General features: G+C 35.3%; 1 protein-coding gene and 4 pseudogenes across 1 annotated transcript; all 5 read left to right on the plus strand.

The window, feature by feature from the left end:
• Positions 1–2,030: 2,030 nt before the first annotated feature.
• LOC102599836 (receptor-like protein 12) lies at positions 2,031–3,874 on the plus strand (annotated as a pseudogene).
• A 1,919-nt stretch (positions 3,875–5,793) lies between these two features.
• LOC102599509 (receptor-like protein 12) lies at positions 5,794–8,449 on the plus strand (annotated as a pseudogene).
• Positions 8,450–10,248: 1,799 nt separating this feature from the next.
• LOC102599180 (receptor-like protein 12) lies at positions 10,249–13,169 on the plus strand (annotated as a pseudogene).
• Positions 13,170–14,156: 987 nt separating this feature from the next.
• LOC102601851 (receptor-like protein 12) lies at positions 14,157–14,990 on the plus strand. The gene has a single exon (XM_015311640.1). It carries the CDS (start codon positions 14,157–14,159, stop codon positions 14,988–14,990), a length of 834 nt encoding a protein of 277 aa, XP_015167126.1.
• Positions 14,991–19,144: 4,154 nt separating this feature from the next.
• LOC102598858 (receptor-like protein 12) lies at positions 19,145–22,149 on the plus strand (annotated as a pseudogene).
• Positions 22,150–22,294: the final 145 nt, after the last annotated feature.

Below are 22,294 nucleotides of genomic sequence, written 5' to 3' on the forward strand. Positions count from 1 at the left end.
TTATTAGTAGCTCCCACAGTTCAGTCAGACTCTATTGCATTGACCATATTTCAGTACGGTCAGTATTCAGTCTCAGCATGTTATAAATTTGGTCATTGCATCAGTTAGCTCAGTATTCAGTATTTTCAGTATCTATATCATGTTCAGATTATTTCATTGCTTTATTGCTTTGTTCAGTGATATGTTATTTCAGCTGTATTCTATCCTGCATGTTTAGTACCTTTCAAGTACTGATGCATACGTGCGCTATATCTTCTCGTGATGTAGGTTCAGGTTCTCAGCATCCAGATCACGCTTAGATCGATTCCCGATCTTCAGTTCAGCTGCACCAGTGGTGAGTCCTCATTCTTCGTGGACTAGTGACATGTTTATCTTTATCGCTTTTAGTCTTTAGTTTCAGTTTTGATAGATCTAGTTGGGGCATGTTCCAACATTTCTAGTCAGTTTAGAGGCTTATTTCAGACATAGTTAGATTTAGCTTAGTATTGAGTTAATATTTTCTTTGTATTAAACTCATCAATTTTTCATATATCTCAGATATAGTATATGGGTATTCCCCATCATTTCAGACTTACTTTATGATTTAGCTTCCGCATCAGTTATTATTATCTTTAGTATGCTCATGATCATGCCAGCAGGGTTAGCTTGGGATCACTTGTGGTCCTAGGTCCCGTGTCCGCGTCTTGGGGGTAGTCTCGGGGCGTGACAATTAGGGCTCATCAAATGTGCGTTCTCAACAACAGAGCTCGGATCATTAATTAACAGTATCATTTCACTTCACATCCTAGCACTATCATTCTCTGGAAAAACTTAACAGCAACTTCAGAGCACCCGTTCTTCATGTACCCATAAATCATACGAGTCTATGAATAAACATCTCTAGAAGGCATGTAAGAAAACATCAAGAACCCCAAACCCATTTTTCCCTCAAGCATTGCATTAACTAAATTCAGTATCATTATTATCAGTTAACTATCTCCTGGGGCCTATTCGACTGATAAACAGAAATTGGAAACTACTTGAATCATTCGATCAATTTCCAACTGAGATAATAGCAGAAGTCGTATGCTTAATTTATGGGTTGCTCATGGCTTTGTGTCATTTAAGTACCTAAAGAAGAATTTGAGTGTACATAAGACTAATTGGTAAGGTTCTACTGGTTTAAAATATAATGTTTAGGGATCACGTACAACGCGCAAGGACAAGATCTTAGTAAAACATGTGATAATCTGCTGTCAGGATATTGGAATCACATTAAAGTTCCTAAAAGACTTAGCTTCCAATGTCTTTTCTGGTGAAGAGCTAAAGATTATTGGAAATGCTGATAAGTAATTGATTACTTGTCTGTATATTTGTCACATTGTTCCCTGGCCAAAATTTTAGGAAATAGATGCATTGTTGAGCGTATGCTCGAAACCAATTAAGGATACGAAAAGTTCTGTCACAACAAATTCTTAAAAGGGTATATGCATAGTACACTTATCCTAACTATCAAAACCTTCTTTTTTTTTTTACCTTTTAAGTTAAAGTCTATACACAAAGTAACACTCTTATCCTGACTAATCAAGACTTTAACGGATTTTCGATTTGGGACAGTAAGTAATACCTTAAAATCACCAGAACTGCAAATCCAAACAAATTTACATGACAAATTGTGAGAATAAACCGACATCAATTGCATAAAATTTTGGACGAGAAAAACTCTTAAAAATGGTGTAATATCATTGGCTTTGGGTAAAACTTGCACAGTTTCCTCTTAAATGTTCACTTTATACATATCTTCTTTTTATCTTACCAACTTCTAATGCAAGACTTTTTTCATACACCCAACCGACATAAGAGAGCCAAAACAACTTTTGTATGTGTTGTGTGTGGAGAGTTGTTAAGAGAGACACGTTGAATGTGAATATGTAATTGACAACTCTAAAATTGACTGAACATGACAAGGTGACCTTCCTGAAATTGATTACTCCAAAGCAACAACTAAATGTACATAGTAAATTTCTTTTCTTAGTTTGTGCTATATATACCTCATCAAACTTACTGAATATAGACACACAACAAACATTTCTTGATTTCTTCTCTACCAACTTAATTAGTTTTGATCATTTTAGAGCAAAAATGGGTTATGTAAAACTTTTATTTTTTATGCTATATACCGTTCTTTGTCAACTTGCTTTCTCGTCATCCTTGTGCCCCAAAGATCAAGCTCTTTCTCTTCTACAATTCAAGCACATGTTTACCATTAATCTTGATGCTTCTTATGATTGTGAGTTTTCTCATCCAAAAACTCGTTCATGGAACAAGAGCATGGATTGTTGCTCATGGAATGGAGTTCATTGTGACAAGACAACAGGACAAGTGATTGAGCTTGATCTCCGTTGCAGCGAACTTCAAGGCAAGTTTCATTCCAATAGTAGCCTCTTTCAACTCTTCAATCTCAAAAGGCTTGATTTGTCGTATAATGATTTCACTGGATCACTCATTTCACCTAAATTTGGTGAGTTTTCAAGTTTGACGCATCTTGATTTGTCGCATTCAAGATTTACAGGTCTAATCCCTTCTGAAATATCTCACCTTTCTAAATTACACGTTCTTTTTATATGGAACCCCTCGGGTGGTTTATATGACCTTAGTCTTAGTCTTGGGCCTCACAATTTTGAACTTCTCCATCAGAACTTGACCCAATTAAGAGAGCTTGACCTTTATGGTGTGAACATCTCTTCCACCATTCCTTCAATTTTTTCTTCTCATTTAACAACTCTAGCACTTTCAGACACACATTTATGTGGGATATTGCCCGAAAGTGTTTTCCACCTTTCCAACTTAAAAACTCTCGATTTGTCATACAATCACAAGCTCACAGTTAGGTTTCCCATAACCAAATGGAATAGCAGCGCATCACTCATGTACTTAAATCTCTATGATGTGAATATTACTGGTAGGATACCTGAATCATTTAGCCATCTAATTGCACTTCATGACTTGGACATGGTTAGTCTAATCTGTCAGGGCCTATTCCTAAACCTCTATGCAATCTAACCCACATAGAGAGTTTGTCCCTTAATGATAACCATCTTGAAGGACCATTGAGCCTTTTTCAGAATTTTCAAGCAATGAAAACAATTGGTGAGAACAGTGGAACCCGAGAGTATGTAGCAGATAAATTTTCTTTTTTTTACACTAATTCTATGATAGTGACAACAAAGGGACTGGATCATGAACTTCCTAGAGTTTTGACTACACAAATAATTATCGATCTCTCAAGGAATAGATTTGAAGGTCATATTCCAAACATTATTGGAGATCTCGTTGGACTTCGTACCTTGAACTTATCCCATAATGTCTTGGAAGGTCATATACCAGCATCATTGCAAAATTTATCAGTACTCAAATCATTGGATCTCTCATCTAACAAAATCAGCGGAGAAATTCCGCAGCAGCTTGCATCCCTCACATTTCTTGCAGTCTTGAATCTCTCTCACAATCATCTTGTTGGATGCATCCCTAAAGGAAAACAATTTGATACGTTTGAGAACAGTTCATACCAAGGAAATGTTGGATTATGAGGATTGCCACCCTCAAGAGATTGTGGCCGTGATGATAGGGTACCACAAGCGACAATTCCAGTTGAGCTAGATCAAGAAGAAGAAGAAGATTCACCAATGATCAATTGGCAGGCGGTTCTCATGGGTTACGGTTGTGGACTTATTATTGGATTGTCCGTATAATATGTAATGTCTTCAACTCAATATCCAAAATGGTTTTCGAGGATGGTTGTAAAATTGGAAGACAAACTTATTACAAGAATGAAAAAGTAGAGGAAAAGATATTAGTGTATAGTTACCTCCAGGTATTCAACTTGATCATTGTCCTTCAGAAGATTATTTTTTATATATCGATGAAATTATCGACCTCCTTCATCCTCAAAGCTCTTAACTTTAACTCTTCATTTTTGTAAATTTCAGGATTCAAGAGTTCCGAGTTCCGAGTTGCTGGGGATGCAGATAAAGCCTTTTTATCGTTCATAGTTTGTAATGTTTCCATGAAGTGTTTCTTATCCTATGAATAAATATTTTGTTTTCATTTGTCTATGGCATGCAGCTATGTTCCATCACTAAAAACATTGTATTTCTCTCAACTCTTTTGTCACATGATATCATAACACAAACAAAGAACACTTGAATCAAAACCTGGAAGAAACATCAGGAAACCATGAATCAAAGTTGCAGTAGTCTACTATATTAACTTTTTTCGTTGAAGCACAACCGACATATCATGAGAAAGAGACTGTGATCTCAGAAATGAGAATTTACCAATCCACAACCCTGCAGTATCTACTGGAACTTTTTTCTGTCGCTTCTTCTTGCCCCAATCTCAGGAACATTTCATTCTTGACTGGTCCTTGATGCAATAAATTAAATCGTGAGTGGAATTTGTTAATCTAGTAGCTAATTAATGCTCGAAGAAGATGAATGCTAATTCAGGGACTTAGCCGAGAATTATAGCTGAAAGAGAAATGTAGAAGAAGAAGAGATTGATCTTATTTCATGAATGAATAACATTTTGCAATCATAGACAGAGGAATGAAACTAATGGCCTAACGAACACTCTGTGAATAGTGAACAGTACTAACCCATACCGTGAAGTCTCCAGGATACAAATATTTGGCCTTCGAAAGCAAACTTTTTCTCTCTAAATACAAGCTTTATTTTCATAGTTTCTGATGTTTCATCTTACATTTTTTTATTACTACCTGTTGTTTCTTTAGCCTCGATTACTGTATTATCTTGTTGTTTTTTCTGCTTGTTGCTACTATGCCTTCTTTTACATCGAAAATAACCTCTCTAACTTCAAGGTAGTGGTAAGGTCTGCGTACACAGTATACTCCCAAGACAGCCAGGCCCCACTGTCTTCCATCAGCAGCTCAATTCTTGTTTCTGTCAAGTTGTATGGTGTGTGTTAAGAGAGCAAAGCAAAGATACTTTTTGTGACATTCAAACAAAATGCATGTGTTATTACAAGTGGTGGGACTTTGTGTTTGAATCTTTCTATGCTATCTTATTTATCTTCCCTTCCATCACTCGTAAACATACATTTCAAAGGGATCAAAATTGAATCAAATTATTCTACATGCCTAAATTCCTTTATTATTGTGTTATCAAATAACTACATCAACTCTAAAATACTCATATATATGAGTAGTAATTTTCATTTGAAGAGTACTTTTATGGAACTATTTAGTTGTGTAAATTTTATTTCAAGATAAGCAAAAGAAGTCGATATGTGAATTTACTCCGAAAATTTTAAGAAGTGACCTTCATTTTAAATTTTCTTTGGAACGAAAAAATGGATGGATGGACCTAAGATCGTGCTGAAAGACGGAGTCGATGGACAACATGTAAATATCATAACTTTTACTATTTTAATTAACATTTGAATTGAGCTTGATTTTCATTGGAACAAACTCTAATTCTTTTGATAAAAATTAAATTTGCTAACAAATACAATGACGAATGCTTTAACATGTGTATCCTAAGGAGGAGAGAAAGCAAAGTAAAAAAATTATTCTTGTTTTTTTGTTTTGTAATAGAAAGTGAACCAAAACAAAGACCTTTTATGTGACCTCTTCGTCTATAATAAGCACATGTGATTGTCAACTTCAAATTGACAGAAAATGACTACTTAACCAATAGAGATTTTTTTTTGCTTAATTTGTGCTATATATACGTCATCAAAATTGTTGAATAGACACAAAAGCAAACATTTCCTGATTTCTTCACTGCCAACTTAATTAGTTTTTGACCATTTTAGTGAAGAAATGGGTTGTGTAAAAGTTGTGTTTTTTATGCTATATCCCTTTCTCTGTCAACTTGCTTTCTCCTCATCCTCACCTCATTTGTGCCCCCGAAGATCAAGCTCTTGCTCTTCTACAATTCAAGAACATGTTTACCGTGAGACCTACTTCTTATGGTTGTTACGACTATACAGACCAAAGGATGAAGTCATATCCAAGAACTCTTTTCTGGAACAAGAGCACCGATTGCTGCTCATGGGATGGAGTTCATTGTGACGAGACAACATGACAAGTGATTGAGCTTGATCTCCGTTGCAGCCAACTTCAAGGCAAGTTTCGTTCCAATAGTAGCCTCTTTCAACTCTTCAATCACAAAAGGCTTGATTTGTCTTATAACGATTTCTTTGAATCGCTCATTTCACCTAAATTTGGTGAGTTCTCTAGATTGACGCATCTTGATTTGTCGAGTTCACGTTTTACAGGTCTAATCCCTTGTGAAATCTCTCATCTTTCTAAATTATACGTTCTTCGTATATGGACTGTATTTCCATATGGCCTTAGACTTGGGCCTCACAATTTTGAACTACTCCTTAAGAACTTGACTCAATTAAGAGATCTCGACCTTTACTCTGTGAACATCTCTTCCACTATTCCTCTGAATTTCTCTTCTTATTTAACAAATTTACAGCTTCAACACACACAATTTCGTGGGGTATTTCCCGAAAGAGTTTTCCACCTTTCCGATTTAGAATTCCTTGATTTATCTCACAATCCCCAGCTCACAGTTAGGTTTCCCACAACCAAATGGAATAGCAGTGCATCACTCATGTACTTAAATCTCTATGATGTGAATATTAATGGTAGGATACCTGAATCATTTAGCCATCTAACTTCACTTCATATGTTGAACATGGGTAATACTAATCTGTCAGGGCCCCTTCCTAAACCTCTATGGAATCTCACCAACATAGAGAGTTTGTTCCTTGGTAGTAACCATCTTGAAGGACTAATTTCCCTGTTATCGAGATTTGAAAAGCTCAAGGAATTATTACTTGGAAATAACAATTTTGATGGCCGACTTGAGTTCTTATCCTTTAACAGAAGCTGGATGCAACTCGATACCTTAGATTTTTCGTCCAATTACCTAACTGGTCCAATTCCATCCAACGTAAGTGGACTGCGAAACCTAAAACAGCTCTTCTTGTCATCAAGCTACTTGAATGGGACTATACCTTCCTGGATATTCTCCCTTCCTTCACTGATAGCGTTAGACTTAAGCAATAACACTTTCAGTGGAACAGTTCAAGTCCAAAACATTAAATGTCGTTACTCTAAATCAAAATAAGCTGGAAGGTCCTATTCCAAAGTCACTCCTAAACCAGCAGTTCCTACTAGGTCTTCTCTTTTCACACAATAACATCAGTGGACGTATTGCTTCAGCTATCTGCAATCTGAAAACATTGCAAGTATTAGATTTGAGAAGTAAAATTTTGGAGGGAACAATCCCACAATGTTTGGGTGAGATGAGTGCAGTTGAGATTTTGGATTTGAGCAACAATAGTCTTAGTGGGACAATTAATACAACTTTTAGTATTCGAAACCGACTCAACATCATTAAATTGCATAGTAATAAGCTAGAGGGGAAAGTTTCACAATCTTTGATCAATTGTAAATATTTAGAACTTCTTGATTTAGGTAACAATGAGTTGAATGACACGTTTCCAAAATGGTTGGGAGAGCTACCTCATTTGCAGATCTTAAAGTTGAGATCAAATAAGTTCTATGGCCCTATAAGGATTGACAACTTGTTTGCTCAAATTCGAGTCATAGATCTCTCATCCAATGGATTTAGTGGAGATTTACCATTGAGTCTTTTTCAGAATTTTCAAGCCATGAAAACAAATGGTGAGAACAATGGAACCCGAGAGTATGTAGCAGATACATTTTTTTTTTACTTACACTAATTCTATGATAGTGACAACAAAGGGACTGGATCATGAACTTCCTGGAGTTTTGACTACACAAATAATTATCAATTTCTCAATGAATAGATTTGAAGGTCATATTCCAAGCATTATTGGAGATCTCGTTGGACTTCGTACCTTGAACTTATCTCATAATGTCTTGGAAGGTCATATACCAGCATCATTGCAAAATTTAACTGTACTCGAATCGTTGGATCTCTCATCTAACAATATCAGTGGAGAAATTCTGCTGCAGCTTGCATCCCTCACATTTCTTGCAGTCTTAAATCTCTCTCACAATTATCTTGTTGGATGCATCCCCAAAGGAAAACAATTTGATACGTTTGAGAACAGTTCATACCAAGGAAATGATGGATTACGAGGATTGCCACCCTCAAGAGATTGTGGTCGTGATGATAGGGTACCACAAGAGACAATTCCAGTTGAGCTAGATCAAGAAGAAGAAGAAGAAGATTCACCAATGATCAATTGGCAGGCGGTTCTTATGGGTTATGGTTGTGGACTTGTTATTGGACTGTCTGTAATATACGTAATGTGGTCAACTCAATATCCAGCATGGTTTTCGAGGATGGATTTAAAATTGGAACACAGAATTACTACGAGAATGAAAAAGTACAAGAAAAGATATTAGTGAGTAGCGACCCCCAGGTATTCAACTTGATCTTTATCTTTCTTAAGATCATTTTATATGTCAATGTGTTTTCAACCTCCTTCATCGTCAGAGCTCTTACCTTAATTCTTTATTTTTGAAAATTGCAGGATTCAAGTCTACTGAGTTGTGGGGGATGCAGATAAAAGTCTTTATTTTTCATAGTTTGTGGTGTCTCCATAAAGTATTTGTTATACTATGAATAAAGACATGACTTTTCTTCCTTTGAGACTCAACCAGATTTTGTTTTCAAATGTCTATGGCATATAGAAATAAACGGAAATCGGACACAAACTTGAATCTTTAAATCATTCAATCAGAGTATTTCACTCAACTCTTTCACATAACACAAATATAGAACACTCGAATTTAAGTTCAGAAACATAAAAATCTGTAGTTACAGATTTCAGAAATATTCTTTTACAGACACATGATGGTCCTTTATCAAAAGATCGAAGGAACATCAGGAAACCATGGACCAAAGTTGCAGTCTGCTATCTTTAACTTTTTTCATTGAAGCAGTAGCAATTAACATATAATCTAGATTCTATTCAACCTCCTTTATGATATTAGTAAGATAAATGAAACAGTGCTAAATCAAGAAATGAAGAAAGCTGTAAAGTATTCCGCTGCTGCTTATTAGAATAGGCTCAGACTCTTTTGAGACATTAGATGGTGAACTGATCAAATGGACGAAAAAGGCCTATTATTGTGTTAAAAGGTGTATTAGAATAATCTCATATCCATTGGGAGGACTGTTTTGAGCCATTAGAACCAGGTAAAAGAATAAGTTCTGTCACAACAAATTCTAGGAAATAGACGCATTATTGAGCTTATGCTCGAAATCAATTAAGGGTACGAAAAGTTCTGTCACAACAAATTCTTAAAAGGGTATAATATGCATACACTTATCCTATCAAAACCTTCTTGCTTTTTTTTTTTTTTTACCTTTAAAGTTAAAGTCTATACACAAAGTAACACTCTTATCTTCTTTTTTTCTTAATGCAAGACTTTGTTCATACACCCAACCAATTATCAAACTACTTGATTCAGAACAATACATGCCATCCTGGATATCCTCCGTTCCATCACTAAACTTTGAGGACTATAACAATGTGTTTCTTCCGTTCTACTCTCCGAGAAGACAAGAACAGCAGTCTCACTCTCACACTCACCTATAAGTTCCAGGAAGATACAAAAAAATGTTTAATCAGTGGTATTGAAACTATGAAGAACATGCCATGTATGGACTTCTGCACTGTCTTCCATCAGCAGGTCAATTCTTGTGGAAAATTGGCTCGAGCTGGTGCACTATGTAGGCGCTGTATTCAGAGTAGATTTCCAGTCTAACCTTAATGCATTAGCAAAGTGACACTCCTATTCTTAAGGTATAAAGTTGTTATGTTTCTTTCAAAGTTTACACACTCCTATCCTAAACAATTTTGTTGTGTGGTGGTCCTATTCCTGGAATCCAATTAAGTTGGCAAAACAAAGATATTTTTTTGTCGATAATAACGTTGCACACAAAATGCATGTGTAATGTGTTATATACAAGTGGTGGGACTTTGTGATTTGACTTAAGAATGTGAACTATTGATAGTTTCCGGCATTCACTTGTGTGACACATTGAATGGGCATATGTGATTCACAACTTCAAATTGACTGAAAATGACTACGTAACCAATAGTAAAATTCTCTTTGCTTAATTTGTGTTATATATACCTCATCAAAATTGTTGAATAAACACACAAAGCAAAATATTTCTTGATTTCTTCTCTACCAACTTAATTTAGTTTTGATCATTTTTTAGTGCAGAAATGGATTGTGTAAAACTTGTATTGTTTATGCTATATACCTTTCTCGGTCAACTTATTTTCTCCTTATCCTTACCTCATTTGTGCCCCGAAGATCAAGCTCTTGCTCTTCTACAATTCAAGAACATGTTTCCCATTAATCCTAATGCTTCTGATTATTGTTTTAAATTTAAAGAGTTTCATTCATATCCGAAAACTCTTACATGGAATAGTAGCACAGATTGTTGCTCATGGGATGGAGTACATTGTGACAAGATGACGGGACAGGTGATTGAGCTCAACCTCACTTGCAGCGGACTTCAAGGCAAGTTTCATTCCAAATTGTAGCCTCTTTCAACTTTCCAATCTCAAAAGGATTGATTTGTCTTTTAATAATTTCACTGGATCGCTCATTTCACCTAAATTTGGTGACTTCTCCAGTTTAACACATCTTGATCTAACAGTTACAAGTTTTTCGGGTCAAATCCCTTCTGAAATATCTCATCTTTCAAAATTACACGATCTTCGTATCTCTAATGTTTATCCATATGAGCTTAGATTCGGACCTCACAATTTTGAATTGCTCCTTAAGAACTTGACCCAATTAAGAGAGCTCCACCTTCACGATGTGAACATCTCTTCCACCATTCCTCTGAATATCTCTTCTTATTTAACAAATCTACGGCTTCCATTAACAGAGTTACGTGGGGTATTTCCCGAAAGAGTTCTCCACCTTTCCGATTTAGAATTCCTTGATTTATCAGAAAATCCCCAGCTCACTGTTAGGTTTCCCACAACCAAATGGAATAGCAGTGCATCACTCATGTACTTAAATCTCTATGATGTGAATATTAATGGTAGGATACCTGAATCATTTAGCCATCTAACTGCACTTCATGACTTGAACATGGGTTATTCTACTCTGTCAGGGCCTATTCCTAAACCTCTATGGAATCTCACCAACATAGAGAGTTTGTTCCTTAGTGATAACTATCTTGAAGGACCGATTTCCCAGTTCTCGAGATTTGGAAAGCTTAGGGTGTTATACCTTGGATATAACAACTTCGATGGCTGACTTGAGTTCTTATCCTTTAACAGAAACTGGACGCAACTTGAAGTATTAGAGTTTTCATTCAATAACCTAACTGGTCCAATTCCAACTAATGTAAGAGGACTACAAAACCTACAATGGCTCAAATTGTCATCAAACCACTTGAATGGGACTATACCTTCCTGGATATTCTCCCTTCCTTCACAGACAGTGTTAAACTTGAGAAATAACCCTTTCAGTGGAAAAATTCAGGAGTTCAAGTCCAACACATTGTTGGAAGTTGATCTAAGACAAAATCAACTAGAAGGTCCTTTACCAAATTCACTCCTAAAACAGCCAAACCTAAAATTTCTTCTCCTTTCACACAATAATATTAGTGGACAGATTGCTTCAACTATCTGCAATCTGAAAACACTAACAGCTTTGGACTTAGGAAGTAACAATTTGGAGGGAACAATCCCACAATGTTTGGTTGAGATGAATGAATACCTTTGGAATTTGGATTTGAGCAACAACAGTCTTAGTGGGACTATCAATACAAATTTTAGTGTTGGAAACGATCTCACGATCATTAGCTTGCATGGGAATAAGCTAACGGGGAAAGTCCCACGATCTTTGATCAATTGCAAGTACTTGACACTTCTTGATCTAGGTAACAATCAGTTGAATGACACATTTCCAAACTGGTTGGGACACCTACCTGATTTGAAGATTTTAAGCTTGAGATCAAATAAGTTTCATGGTCCCATTAAATCTTCAGGGAATACAAACTTGTTTGCGCGGCTTCAAATTCTGGATCTATCATCCAATGGATTTAGTGGTAATTTACCAATAAGTCTTTTTGGGAATTTGCAAGCCATGAAGAAATTGATGAGCGTACAAGAACCCCAGAGTATGTTTCTGATCAATATGCTGGTTATTATGATTATTTGATGACAATTACAACAAAGGGGCAAGAGTATGATTGTGTTCAAATTTTGGATTCTAACATGATTATCGATCTCTCAAAGAACCGATTTGAAGGTCATATTCCAAGCATTATTGGAGATCTCGTTGAACTTCGTACCTTGAACTTATCTCATAATGTCTTGGAAGGTCATATACCAGCATCATTGCAAAATTTATCTGTACTCGAATCATTGGATCTCTCATCTAACAAAATCAGCGGAGGAATTCCACCACAACTTGCATCCCTCACGTTTCTTGCAGTCTTAAATCTCTCTCACAATCATCTTGTTGGATGCATCCCCAAAGGAAAACAATTTGATACGTTTGAGAATAGCTCATACCAAGGGAATGATGGGTTATGTGGACTGCCATTCTCAAAACATTGTGGTGGTGATGGTAGGGTACCACAAGCGACAATTCCAGCTGAGCAAGATCAAGAAGAAGAAGAAGATTCACCAATGATCAGTTGGCAGGCGGTTCTCATGGGTTACGGTTGTGGTCTAGTTATTGGACTGTCTATAATATACATAATGTTGTCAACTCAATATCCAACATGGTTTTCGAGGATGGTATTGAAATTGGAACACAGAATGATTACGAGAATGAAAAGGCACAAGAAAAGATATTAGTGAGTAGCGACCTCCAGGTATATAACTTGATCTATTTTATTTTATTTCTATTTTTTTTTACCCTCCGTAGGAGCTCCCACCCCTTTTGCTCCCTTGGTGACTCGAACTCGCAACCTTCGGGTTGGAAGTGAGAGGTGCTTACCATCCGAGCAACTCCCTCTCGTCATTCAACTTGATCATTATCCTTCAGAAGATTATTTTTTATATATCGATGTAATTTCTACCTACTTCATCCTTTAAGCTCTTAACTTTAATTCTTCATTTTTGAAAATTGCAGGATTCAAGTCTACTGAATTGCTGGGATGCAATAAGACGAGTTTTTGTTTACCAATAGTCTGTTATATAGTATGTAGTAATTTATTCAGCCTGATTATTAGTTAGCTACTTCATTTCGACTGCAATGTTCAGTTCATAAATTTATGAAGTTATCTTATCTTTTTGTTTTAATTACATCAATAATTTCAATAGCAAGCTAAACGTGTACACCTTTTAAGACTCTCCTAAAAATTGGCTTAAATATCCTTATGGTGTTAAAGATTGCTCTAAAGTCACCACTCCTTGTTAGTCGAAAATCACACTTGTCTAATTTCAAATGTTTATATGTAAAAAGAATCGAAGATATGCCTTTTTTTCTCAACTTTGATCTGTAGAGGTATTGATCTTGTCGCCTCTGCTCTCTGTGCGTTCCTATTTCTTAATAAATCTCTGTGACATTAGATACAGGCCTTGTACACCATACCTTGTAGGAAGACAATAACGGATTAGTTCAAGGAGTACTAAAAGTTCTGTTAAAGAAAATGCTTAAAAACTACATATGACATCTTGTATTATAAAGAGAATGCAAGCTTGAGTCTACTTCAAATGATCATAATATATCGGATACTCATTAAATGAGCATTCTCAATAACAGAGCTTGGATCAAATCTATATTATGTGCACAGAATTATGAAGCATGAATACTAGTTCACCTCAACTTTTTCCTTTTCTTTTTGCTAAGAAAAGGCATTTTGTTGGGTTATACACATTTACAAGGGTGAAAAAGATGCCACAATTTACACCATCCTGTATCAAACAGTCCAGAATCGAGACGAAGATAACTAGCTTTATAAAAAATTATTGATAAAAATTATTGATCTAGGAAAAAGATGCATTCTTGAGCTTATGCTCGAAACTAATTAAGGGATAATTCTCAAAGGAGTACGAAAAGTTCTGTTATAGGAAGTTTCGTTCATAACGTTCAAGAATTTGAATTACTCTGTGGGAGTATCAATTTGGAGGGAACAATCCCACAATGCCTGGGTGAGATGAATGAATACCTTTGGAATTTGGATTTGAGCAACAACAGTCTTAGTGGGACAATCAATATAAATTTTAGTATTGGAAACTCTTTCAGGGTCATTAGCTTGCACGGGAATAAGCTAACAGGGAAAGTCCCACCATCTTTGATCAATTGCAAGTATTTGACACTTCTTGATCTAGGTAACAATAAGTTGAATGACACATTTCCAAACTGGTTGGGAAACCTACCTGATTTGCAGATTTTAAGCTTGAGATCAAATAAGTTTCACGGTCCCATTAAATCTTCAGGGAATACAAACTTGTTTGCGCAGCTTCAAATTCTGGATCTATCATCCAATGGATTTAGTGGTAATTTACCAATAAGTCTTTCTGGGAATTTGCAAGCCATGAAGAAAATTGACGAGAGTACAAGAACCCCAGAGTATGTTTCTGATCAATTTGCTGGTTATTATGATTATTTGATGACAATTACAACAAAGGGACAAGATTATGATTGTGTTCAAATTTTGGATCCTAACATGATTATCGATCTCTCAAAGAACAGATTTGAAGGTCTTATTCCAAGCATTATTGGAGATCTTGTTGGACTTTGTACCTTGAACTTATCTCATAATGTCTTGGAAGGTCATATACCAGCTTCATTGCAAAATTTATCAGTACTCGAATCATTGGATCTCTCATCTAACAAAATCAGCGGAGAAATTCCACAACAGCTTGCATCCCTCACATTCCTTGCAGTTTTAAATCTCTCTCACAATCATCTTGTTGGATGCATCCCCAAAGGAAACCAATTTGATACGTTTGAGAACAGTTCGTACCAAGGGAATGATGGATTATGAGGATTGCCACCCTCAAGAGACTGTGGCCGTGATGATAGGGTACCACAAGAGACAATTCTAGTTGAGCTAGATCAAGAAGAAGTAGATGATTCACCAATGATCAGTTGGCAGAAGGTTCTCATGGGTTACGGTTGTGGTCTAGTTATTGGATTGTCTGTAATATACATAATGTGGTCAACTCAATATCCAGCATGGTTTTCGAGGATGGATTTAAAATTGGAACACAAAATTACTACGAGAATGAAAAGGCACAAAAAAAAGATATTAGTGTGTAGCGACCTTCAGGTATTCAACTTGATCTTTATCTTTCTTAAGATTATTTTTTATATATCAATGTATTTTCGACCTCCTTCATCCTCAAAGCTCTTACCTTTAATTCTTCATTTTTGAAAATTGCAGGATTCATGTCTACAAAGTTTCTGAAGATTAAGATAAAAAGCCTCTATCTTTCATTTGTCTATGGCATGTAGAAATAAATTCGACTGATAAATAGAAGTCGGACATAAAGTTGAATCTTTGGATCAATCAGATGATATGTGTCATCACTAAAAACGTAGTATTTCACTCAACTCTTTCACATAACATCATAACACAAACATAGAACACTCGAATTTAAGTTCAAAAACATAAAAATCTGAAGTTACCGAGTTCGGAATATTTTTTTTCAGATTCATGATGGTCCTTCATCAAAAGATCAAAGAAACATTACCAGGGACCAAAGTTACAGTTTTCTATCTTTAACTCTTTTCATTGAAGCAGCAGCAAAAAGATTTGCATTATTCTCTACTCCCTGAGCCTCACATAGACAACATCACGTGTTTTCAACTGGAATCTGCATTCTTTGAAGAGTTGGAGAAAGAGCCTTCAACTCTTCCCATCTAAGTCTCTGATGACAGAGTTACCCGATATCTCTATTGGTGGAAGGTAGACGGTACCGGTTGAATTAATCGAATAGACTCAAGTTGACCTGAGCATCACTGTTATACAACAACAAACTATGCCTCAGCCCCAAACAAAAACTTGCATAGAGACCTGCAATAATGTTCGAAGCCCAAAATAAGATAGACATAAACACACAATTGAGTGATATAATTTCTAGTGATCGAAATCCATATGGATTTCAAACATCATTTAGGAAGAAATCAAGCAGAAGCGCTTGACTATAGGTGAGGTTTATCGTGATCAACTATTGTTCAGATTCATTAATTAGCAAACTGCTCCACAATTTCAAAGTTTCGGGGCAAAGAAAAAGATTCATAAAAACAAAAGGGAATACCTCGCCAAACAGACTTAGGAACCAGGTTTGTCAAGATATCACTGCAGCTTTCTTTACGCTGTGCTTTAATCTCTGTGCAAAATCCATATGCAGGATCCTTTTAACTGATTTTGATGAGTCGAGATTTCACAAAAATGTATCTGTCAAACTATGACTTAGCTGATGCGGCAGTTATCAGCTCCACTAAATATACTTGTGGGCTGAAACCTTGTGTATTCCAGCATCTAACATTGCTTTTCTCAAGGCAGCAGCATAATCCCACCTCTCTGCGCCAGCACAAATGATTCGGTTGCGACTCAAGCAGTAGTTGTGATACTTCATATCCCAATTCAATAGCTCCATGAAGTCTACAAGCACCCATCAGAGCCCCCAAGACAGTAAAGGCATCAGCTTCAAACAAGATAATGTTCCATCTTAGCTACAAGTCAAAATTCATGAGACATCGCTTCAAACAATTTAAAACTGAAATCGACAAGCTTGGCATACACACAATTAAGCTGATAGAACAGACACAAAAGTAATCTCATTTGGTTGCAGCCCCTTTGCCCTCATCTTCTCATACATCGTTAATGCCTACTTCTCTCTTCTAAGAAAAGGGTTGTAGATTATTTGTGATACATTAATTTCTATTCGACCTCCTTTATGATGCAAATAACATTAATGAAAGGCATAAAACAGTACTAAATTAAGACAGGGAGATTTGATATATAGTTTAGAGAATATTTGGGCCTCTTGAAGTGTAACAGCCCAAAGCACAAAACATTGAAGACCCAAACCAGCAAAACAAAAGAAAATCAGAATCAGACATAAAGTTGAATCTTTAGATCATTCAATCAGACGATATGTGCCATCACTAAAAACATTGTATTTCACTCAACTCTTACACATAACACAAACATACAACACTCGACTTTAAGTTCAGGAACATAAAAATCTGTAGTTACAGAGTTTGAAGATATTTTTCTACCGACTCATGATGGTCCTTCATCAAAAAATGGAAGAAACATCAGGAAAACACAGAAAATCTAGTATCCAACACGGCTTCAGAAGGAGAATCTTCTGTTACTATCATCAATGAATTCAGTATTACAAACTTCAGGCCTTAAGAACTGAAATACAGGTGCTCGGAAAATTGATTTAGGCTGTATATGGATGATATACAGCGGAAAGGGACGACATAGGGTTCATATACAGTAGTAATATACGCTTGGTATATATTCAGGTTTTCAAGGGTAAAAATAGGGCCAATGCCCAAACACAACCTGCAGCAGGCCCAAGAAGGGCCCAAATTCAATTTCTCCTTCACTCTTAACCTATTTAACTGTGATTATTTACTGTTAGCTTTTTATTAACTCTAACTTTAAATAACTTAATTAAATACCCAAAAGATGAACTATATTATTTCTGTTAGTTTATTTTAATATAATTCATTTTTTATCAACTTTCATACTTTTATTGAATATATTTAGTCAAAACTTTTTATTTATTCTTCAATTAATTTAAAATCGTTTTCATACTTTTAGTTAATCAAATCGGTTTAAATTATTATTTTAAAATGATTCAAATAAATTTTAATTAATCTAGTTTTGTTAAAATACTAATCACTTGTAATTAAATTCAAATATTTTAATTAAGGTCCCCCTTTCTAAAAAAAATCAAAAATTGTTCTTTGTTTAACTATTTTTTTCAAGTTAATATTAAAAGTCATTTTCATAATCACTTCCCAAAAAATAGTCAAAAAAATATTTTAACCAAGTTGTAGGATAACCGCGTGTTAGCGGATGCTTCAAATGCCTTAAAAACCTTCTTGAAGCGTAAATAAGAACCTCTTACCCATTTTCTCTAAATTTTTAAAGACTTAATCTGTTAGAGTCTTTTTAAATTATAAGTTTTTTTGTAATTTCTCTAAAAAATAAAGTAGCGACTCTTTTCTAAGTATTTTTCTCAAATTGTCTTATACTTAAAGCATTTCAAAAGTAATTTTTCTAAAGATAGTCAAATTACAATATATATAACATTTAGATCATTCGATCAGATGATATTTGTCATCACTAAAAACATTGTATTCACTCAACTCGTTCACATGACATCATAATAAAAACATAGAGCACTCGACTTTATGTTCAGAAACATAAATTTGTAGTTACAGAGTTCGAAAATATTTTTTACAGACTCATCGAAAGATCAAAGAAACATCAGGAAACCATGGACCAAAGTTGAAGTCTTCTATCTTTAACTATTTTCATTGTAGCTTATATCATAAAAAAATTAACTCAAAGGAGATTTGGACTCAACTTCAACTTCCTGTGTATAATATTTCAAGAATAGTAAAACAAGTTGATATCTAAATTTACTTTGAAATGGCCTTCATACTTGGAACTATTAATTACTGCAGAACTTTAATCACTCATTAATGTATAAAACATGTACCCTATTGAGTTTTCTTATTGGGAGAAACGGTAGTCTATCAATTAGTAATGACTTTCCAATTTTTTGGTAGTTTATCAATAAATTAGTAATGACTTTCCTACATAAATTAAATGAATACATGGATTCTTTATTACCACAAATTTTTTAAAATAACAGTTTTTTTTTTTAAAGTAAGGAAAAAATGGTCAATTAATTTTGTACAGGTATTTCGTAATCCAACTTGGCACTTTGAAGCTTCACAATTTTAATTGAGCTTTATATTTTCATTGGAACGAACTTTAATTCTTTAACATGTGTATCTTGAGGAGAAGAGAAAGGGAAAGTTCTGAGTGGGGTTAAGGGAACCAAAACAAATACCTTTTATGTGACATTTTTGTCTATATATAATAATGTATCAGACAAAATGCATTTGTTATATACAAGCGGTGGGACTTTGTTACGTTGTTGCTTTCATTTGAACATATTGAATGTGCATATGTGATTGTCAACTTCAAATTGACTGAAAATGCTTAATTTATGCTAATCTCTATCTCATCAAAATTATTGAATACACACACAGAGCAAATATCTTCTCTACCAACTTAATTAGTTTTGATCATTTTTAGTGCGGAAATGGGTTATGTAAAACTTGTATTTTTTATGTTATATACCTTTCTCTGTCAACTTGGTATCTCCTCATCCTTACCTCATTTATGCCCCGAAGATCAAGCTCTTGCTCTTCTACAATTTAAGCACATGTTTACCATTAATCCTAATGCTTCTAATTTTTGTCGTGAAATAATAACAGATCAAGAGATTCAGTCATATCCAAAAACCCTTTTATGGAACAAGAGCACAGATTGTTGCTCATGGGACGGAGTTCATTGTGACGAGATGACGGGACAAGTAATTGAGCTTGATCTCAGTTACAGCACACTTCAAGGCAAGTTTCATTCCAATAGTAGCCTCTTTCAATTATCCAATCTCAAAAGGCTTGATTTGTCATGTAATAATTTCACCGGATCGCTCATTTCACCTAAATTTGGTGAGTTCTCTAGCTTGACGCATCTTGATTTGTCAGGTACAGGTTTTACAGGTCTAATGCCAACAGAAATCTCTCACCTTTCTAAATTACACGTTCTTCGATTCAGTGGTCTATATGACCTTAGTCTTGGGCGTCACAATTTTGAACTGCTCCTTAAAAACTTGACCCAATTAAGAGAGCTCAACCTTGACTATGTAAACATCTCTTCCACAATTCCTCAGAATTTCTCTTCTTATTTAAAAAATCTACGGCTTCCATACACAGATTTATGTGGGGTATTGCCCAAAAGAGTTTTCCACCTTTCCGATTTAGAATTCCTTGATTTATCATCCAATTCTCAGCTCACTGTTAGGCTTCCCACAACCAAATGGAATAGCACTGCATCACTCATGTACTTACGTCTCTATGACGTGAATATTACTGATAGGATACCTGAATCATTTAGCCATCTAACTTCATTGCTTGTATTGGACATGAGTGATTGTAATCTGTCAGGGTCTATTACTAAACCTCTATGGAATCTCACCAACATAGAGTTGTTGGACCTTGGTAATAACCATCTTAAAGGATCAATTTCCCGGTTATCGAGATTTGGAAAGCTCAAGGACTTATCACTTAGAAATAACAACTTTGATGGCCAACTTGAGTTCTTATCCTGTAACAGAAGTTGGACCCAACTTAAATGGCTAGATTTTACATCCAATTTCCTAACTGGTCCAATTCCATCCAACGTAAGTGGACTACAAAATCTACAATCACTCTACTTGTCATCAAACAACTTGAATGGGACTATACCTTCCTGGATATTCTCCCTTCCTTCACTGTCAGAGTTAGAGTTGAACAATAACACTTTCAGTGGAAAAATTCAGGAGTTCAAGTCCAAAACATTGTCTCAAGTTGATCTAAAACAAAATCAACTAGAAGGTCCTTTACCAAATTCACTCCTAAACCAGCCACTCCTAACATATCTTCTCCTTTCACACAATAATATCAGTGGACAGATTGCTTCAACTATCTGCAATCTGAAAGAATTGACTGTGCTAAATTTGAGAAATAATAATTTGGAGGGAACAATCCCACAATGCCTGGGTGAGATGAATGAATACCTTTGGAATTTGGATTTGAGCAACAACAGTCTTAGTGGGACAATCAATATAAATTTTAGTATTGGAAACTCTTTCAGGGTCATTAGCTTGCACGGGAATAAGCTAACAGGGAAAGTCCCACCATCTTTGATCAATTGCAAGTATTTGACACTTCTTGATATAGGTAACAATCAGTTGAATGACACATTTCCAAACTGTTGGAAACCTACCTGATTTGCAGATTTTAAGCTTGAGATCAAATAAGTTTCACGGCCCCATTAAATCTTCAGGGAATACAAACTTGTTTGCGCAGCTTCAAATTCTGGATCTATCATCCAATGGATTTAGTGGTAATTTACCAATTAGTCTTTTTGGGAATTTGCAAGCCATGAAGAAAATTGACGAGAGTACAAGAACCCCAGAGTATGTTTCTGATCAATTTGCTGGTTATTATGAATATTTGACCACAATTACAACAAAGGGACAGGATTATGATTCTGTTCGAATTTTGGATTCTAACATGATTATCAATCTCTCAAAGAACAGATTTGAAGGTCATATTCCTAACATTATTGGAGATCTCGTTGGACTTCGTACCTTGAACTTATCTCATAATGTCTTGGAAGGTCATATACCAGCATCATTGCAAAATTTATCTGTACTCGAATCATTGGATTTCTCATCTAACAAAATCAGCGGAGGAATTCCACCACAACTTGCATCCCTCACATTTCTTGCAGTCTTAAATCTCTCTCACAATCATCTTGTTGGATGCATCCCCAAAGGAAAACAATTTGATACGTTTGAGAACACTTCCTACCAAGGGAATGATGGGTTACGTGGATTGCCACTCTCAAAACACTGTGGCGGTGATGATAGGGTACCACAAGCAATAACTCCATCAGAGCTAGATCAAGAAGAAGAAGAAGATTCACCAATGATCAGTTGGCAAGCGGTTCTCATGGGTTACGGTTGTGGACTTGTTATTGGACTGTCCGTAATATACATAATGTTGTCAACTCAATATCCAACATGGTTTTCGAGGTTGGTTGTGCAATTGGAACACAGAATTACTACGAGAATGAAAAGGCACGAGAAAAGATATTAGTGAGTAGCTACCTTCAAGTATTCAACTTGATCTTTATCTTTCTTGAAGTCATTTTTTATATATCAATGTATTTTCGACCTCCTTCATCCTCAAAGCTCTTACATTTAATTCTTCATTTTTGAAAATTGCAGGATAAAGTTTCTGAAGATGCAGATAAAAAGCCTTTATCTTTCATAGTTTGTGATGTTTCCATAAAGTATTTGTTATCCTATGAATAAAAACATGACTTTCCCTTCCTTTGAGACTACATACCATAAAGTCTATGGCATGTAGATATAAATTCGACTGATAAACAGAAACCGGACATAAACTTAAATCTTTAGATCATTTAATCAGATGATAATACGTGTCATCACTAAAAACATAGTATTTCACTCAACT

This window comes from Solanum tuberosum, unplaced genomic scaffold, assembly GCF_000226075.1.
Source record: "Solanum tuberosum cultivar DM 1-3 516 R44 unplaced genomic scaffold, SolTub_3.0 scf00172, whole genome shotgun sequence".
In the NCBI taxonomy this organism is placed as follows: Eukaryota; Viridiplantae; Streptophyta; class Magnoliopsida; order Solanales; family Solanaceae; genus Solanum; species Solanum tuberosum.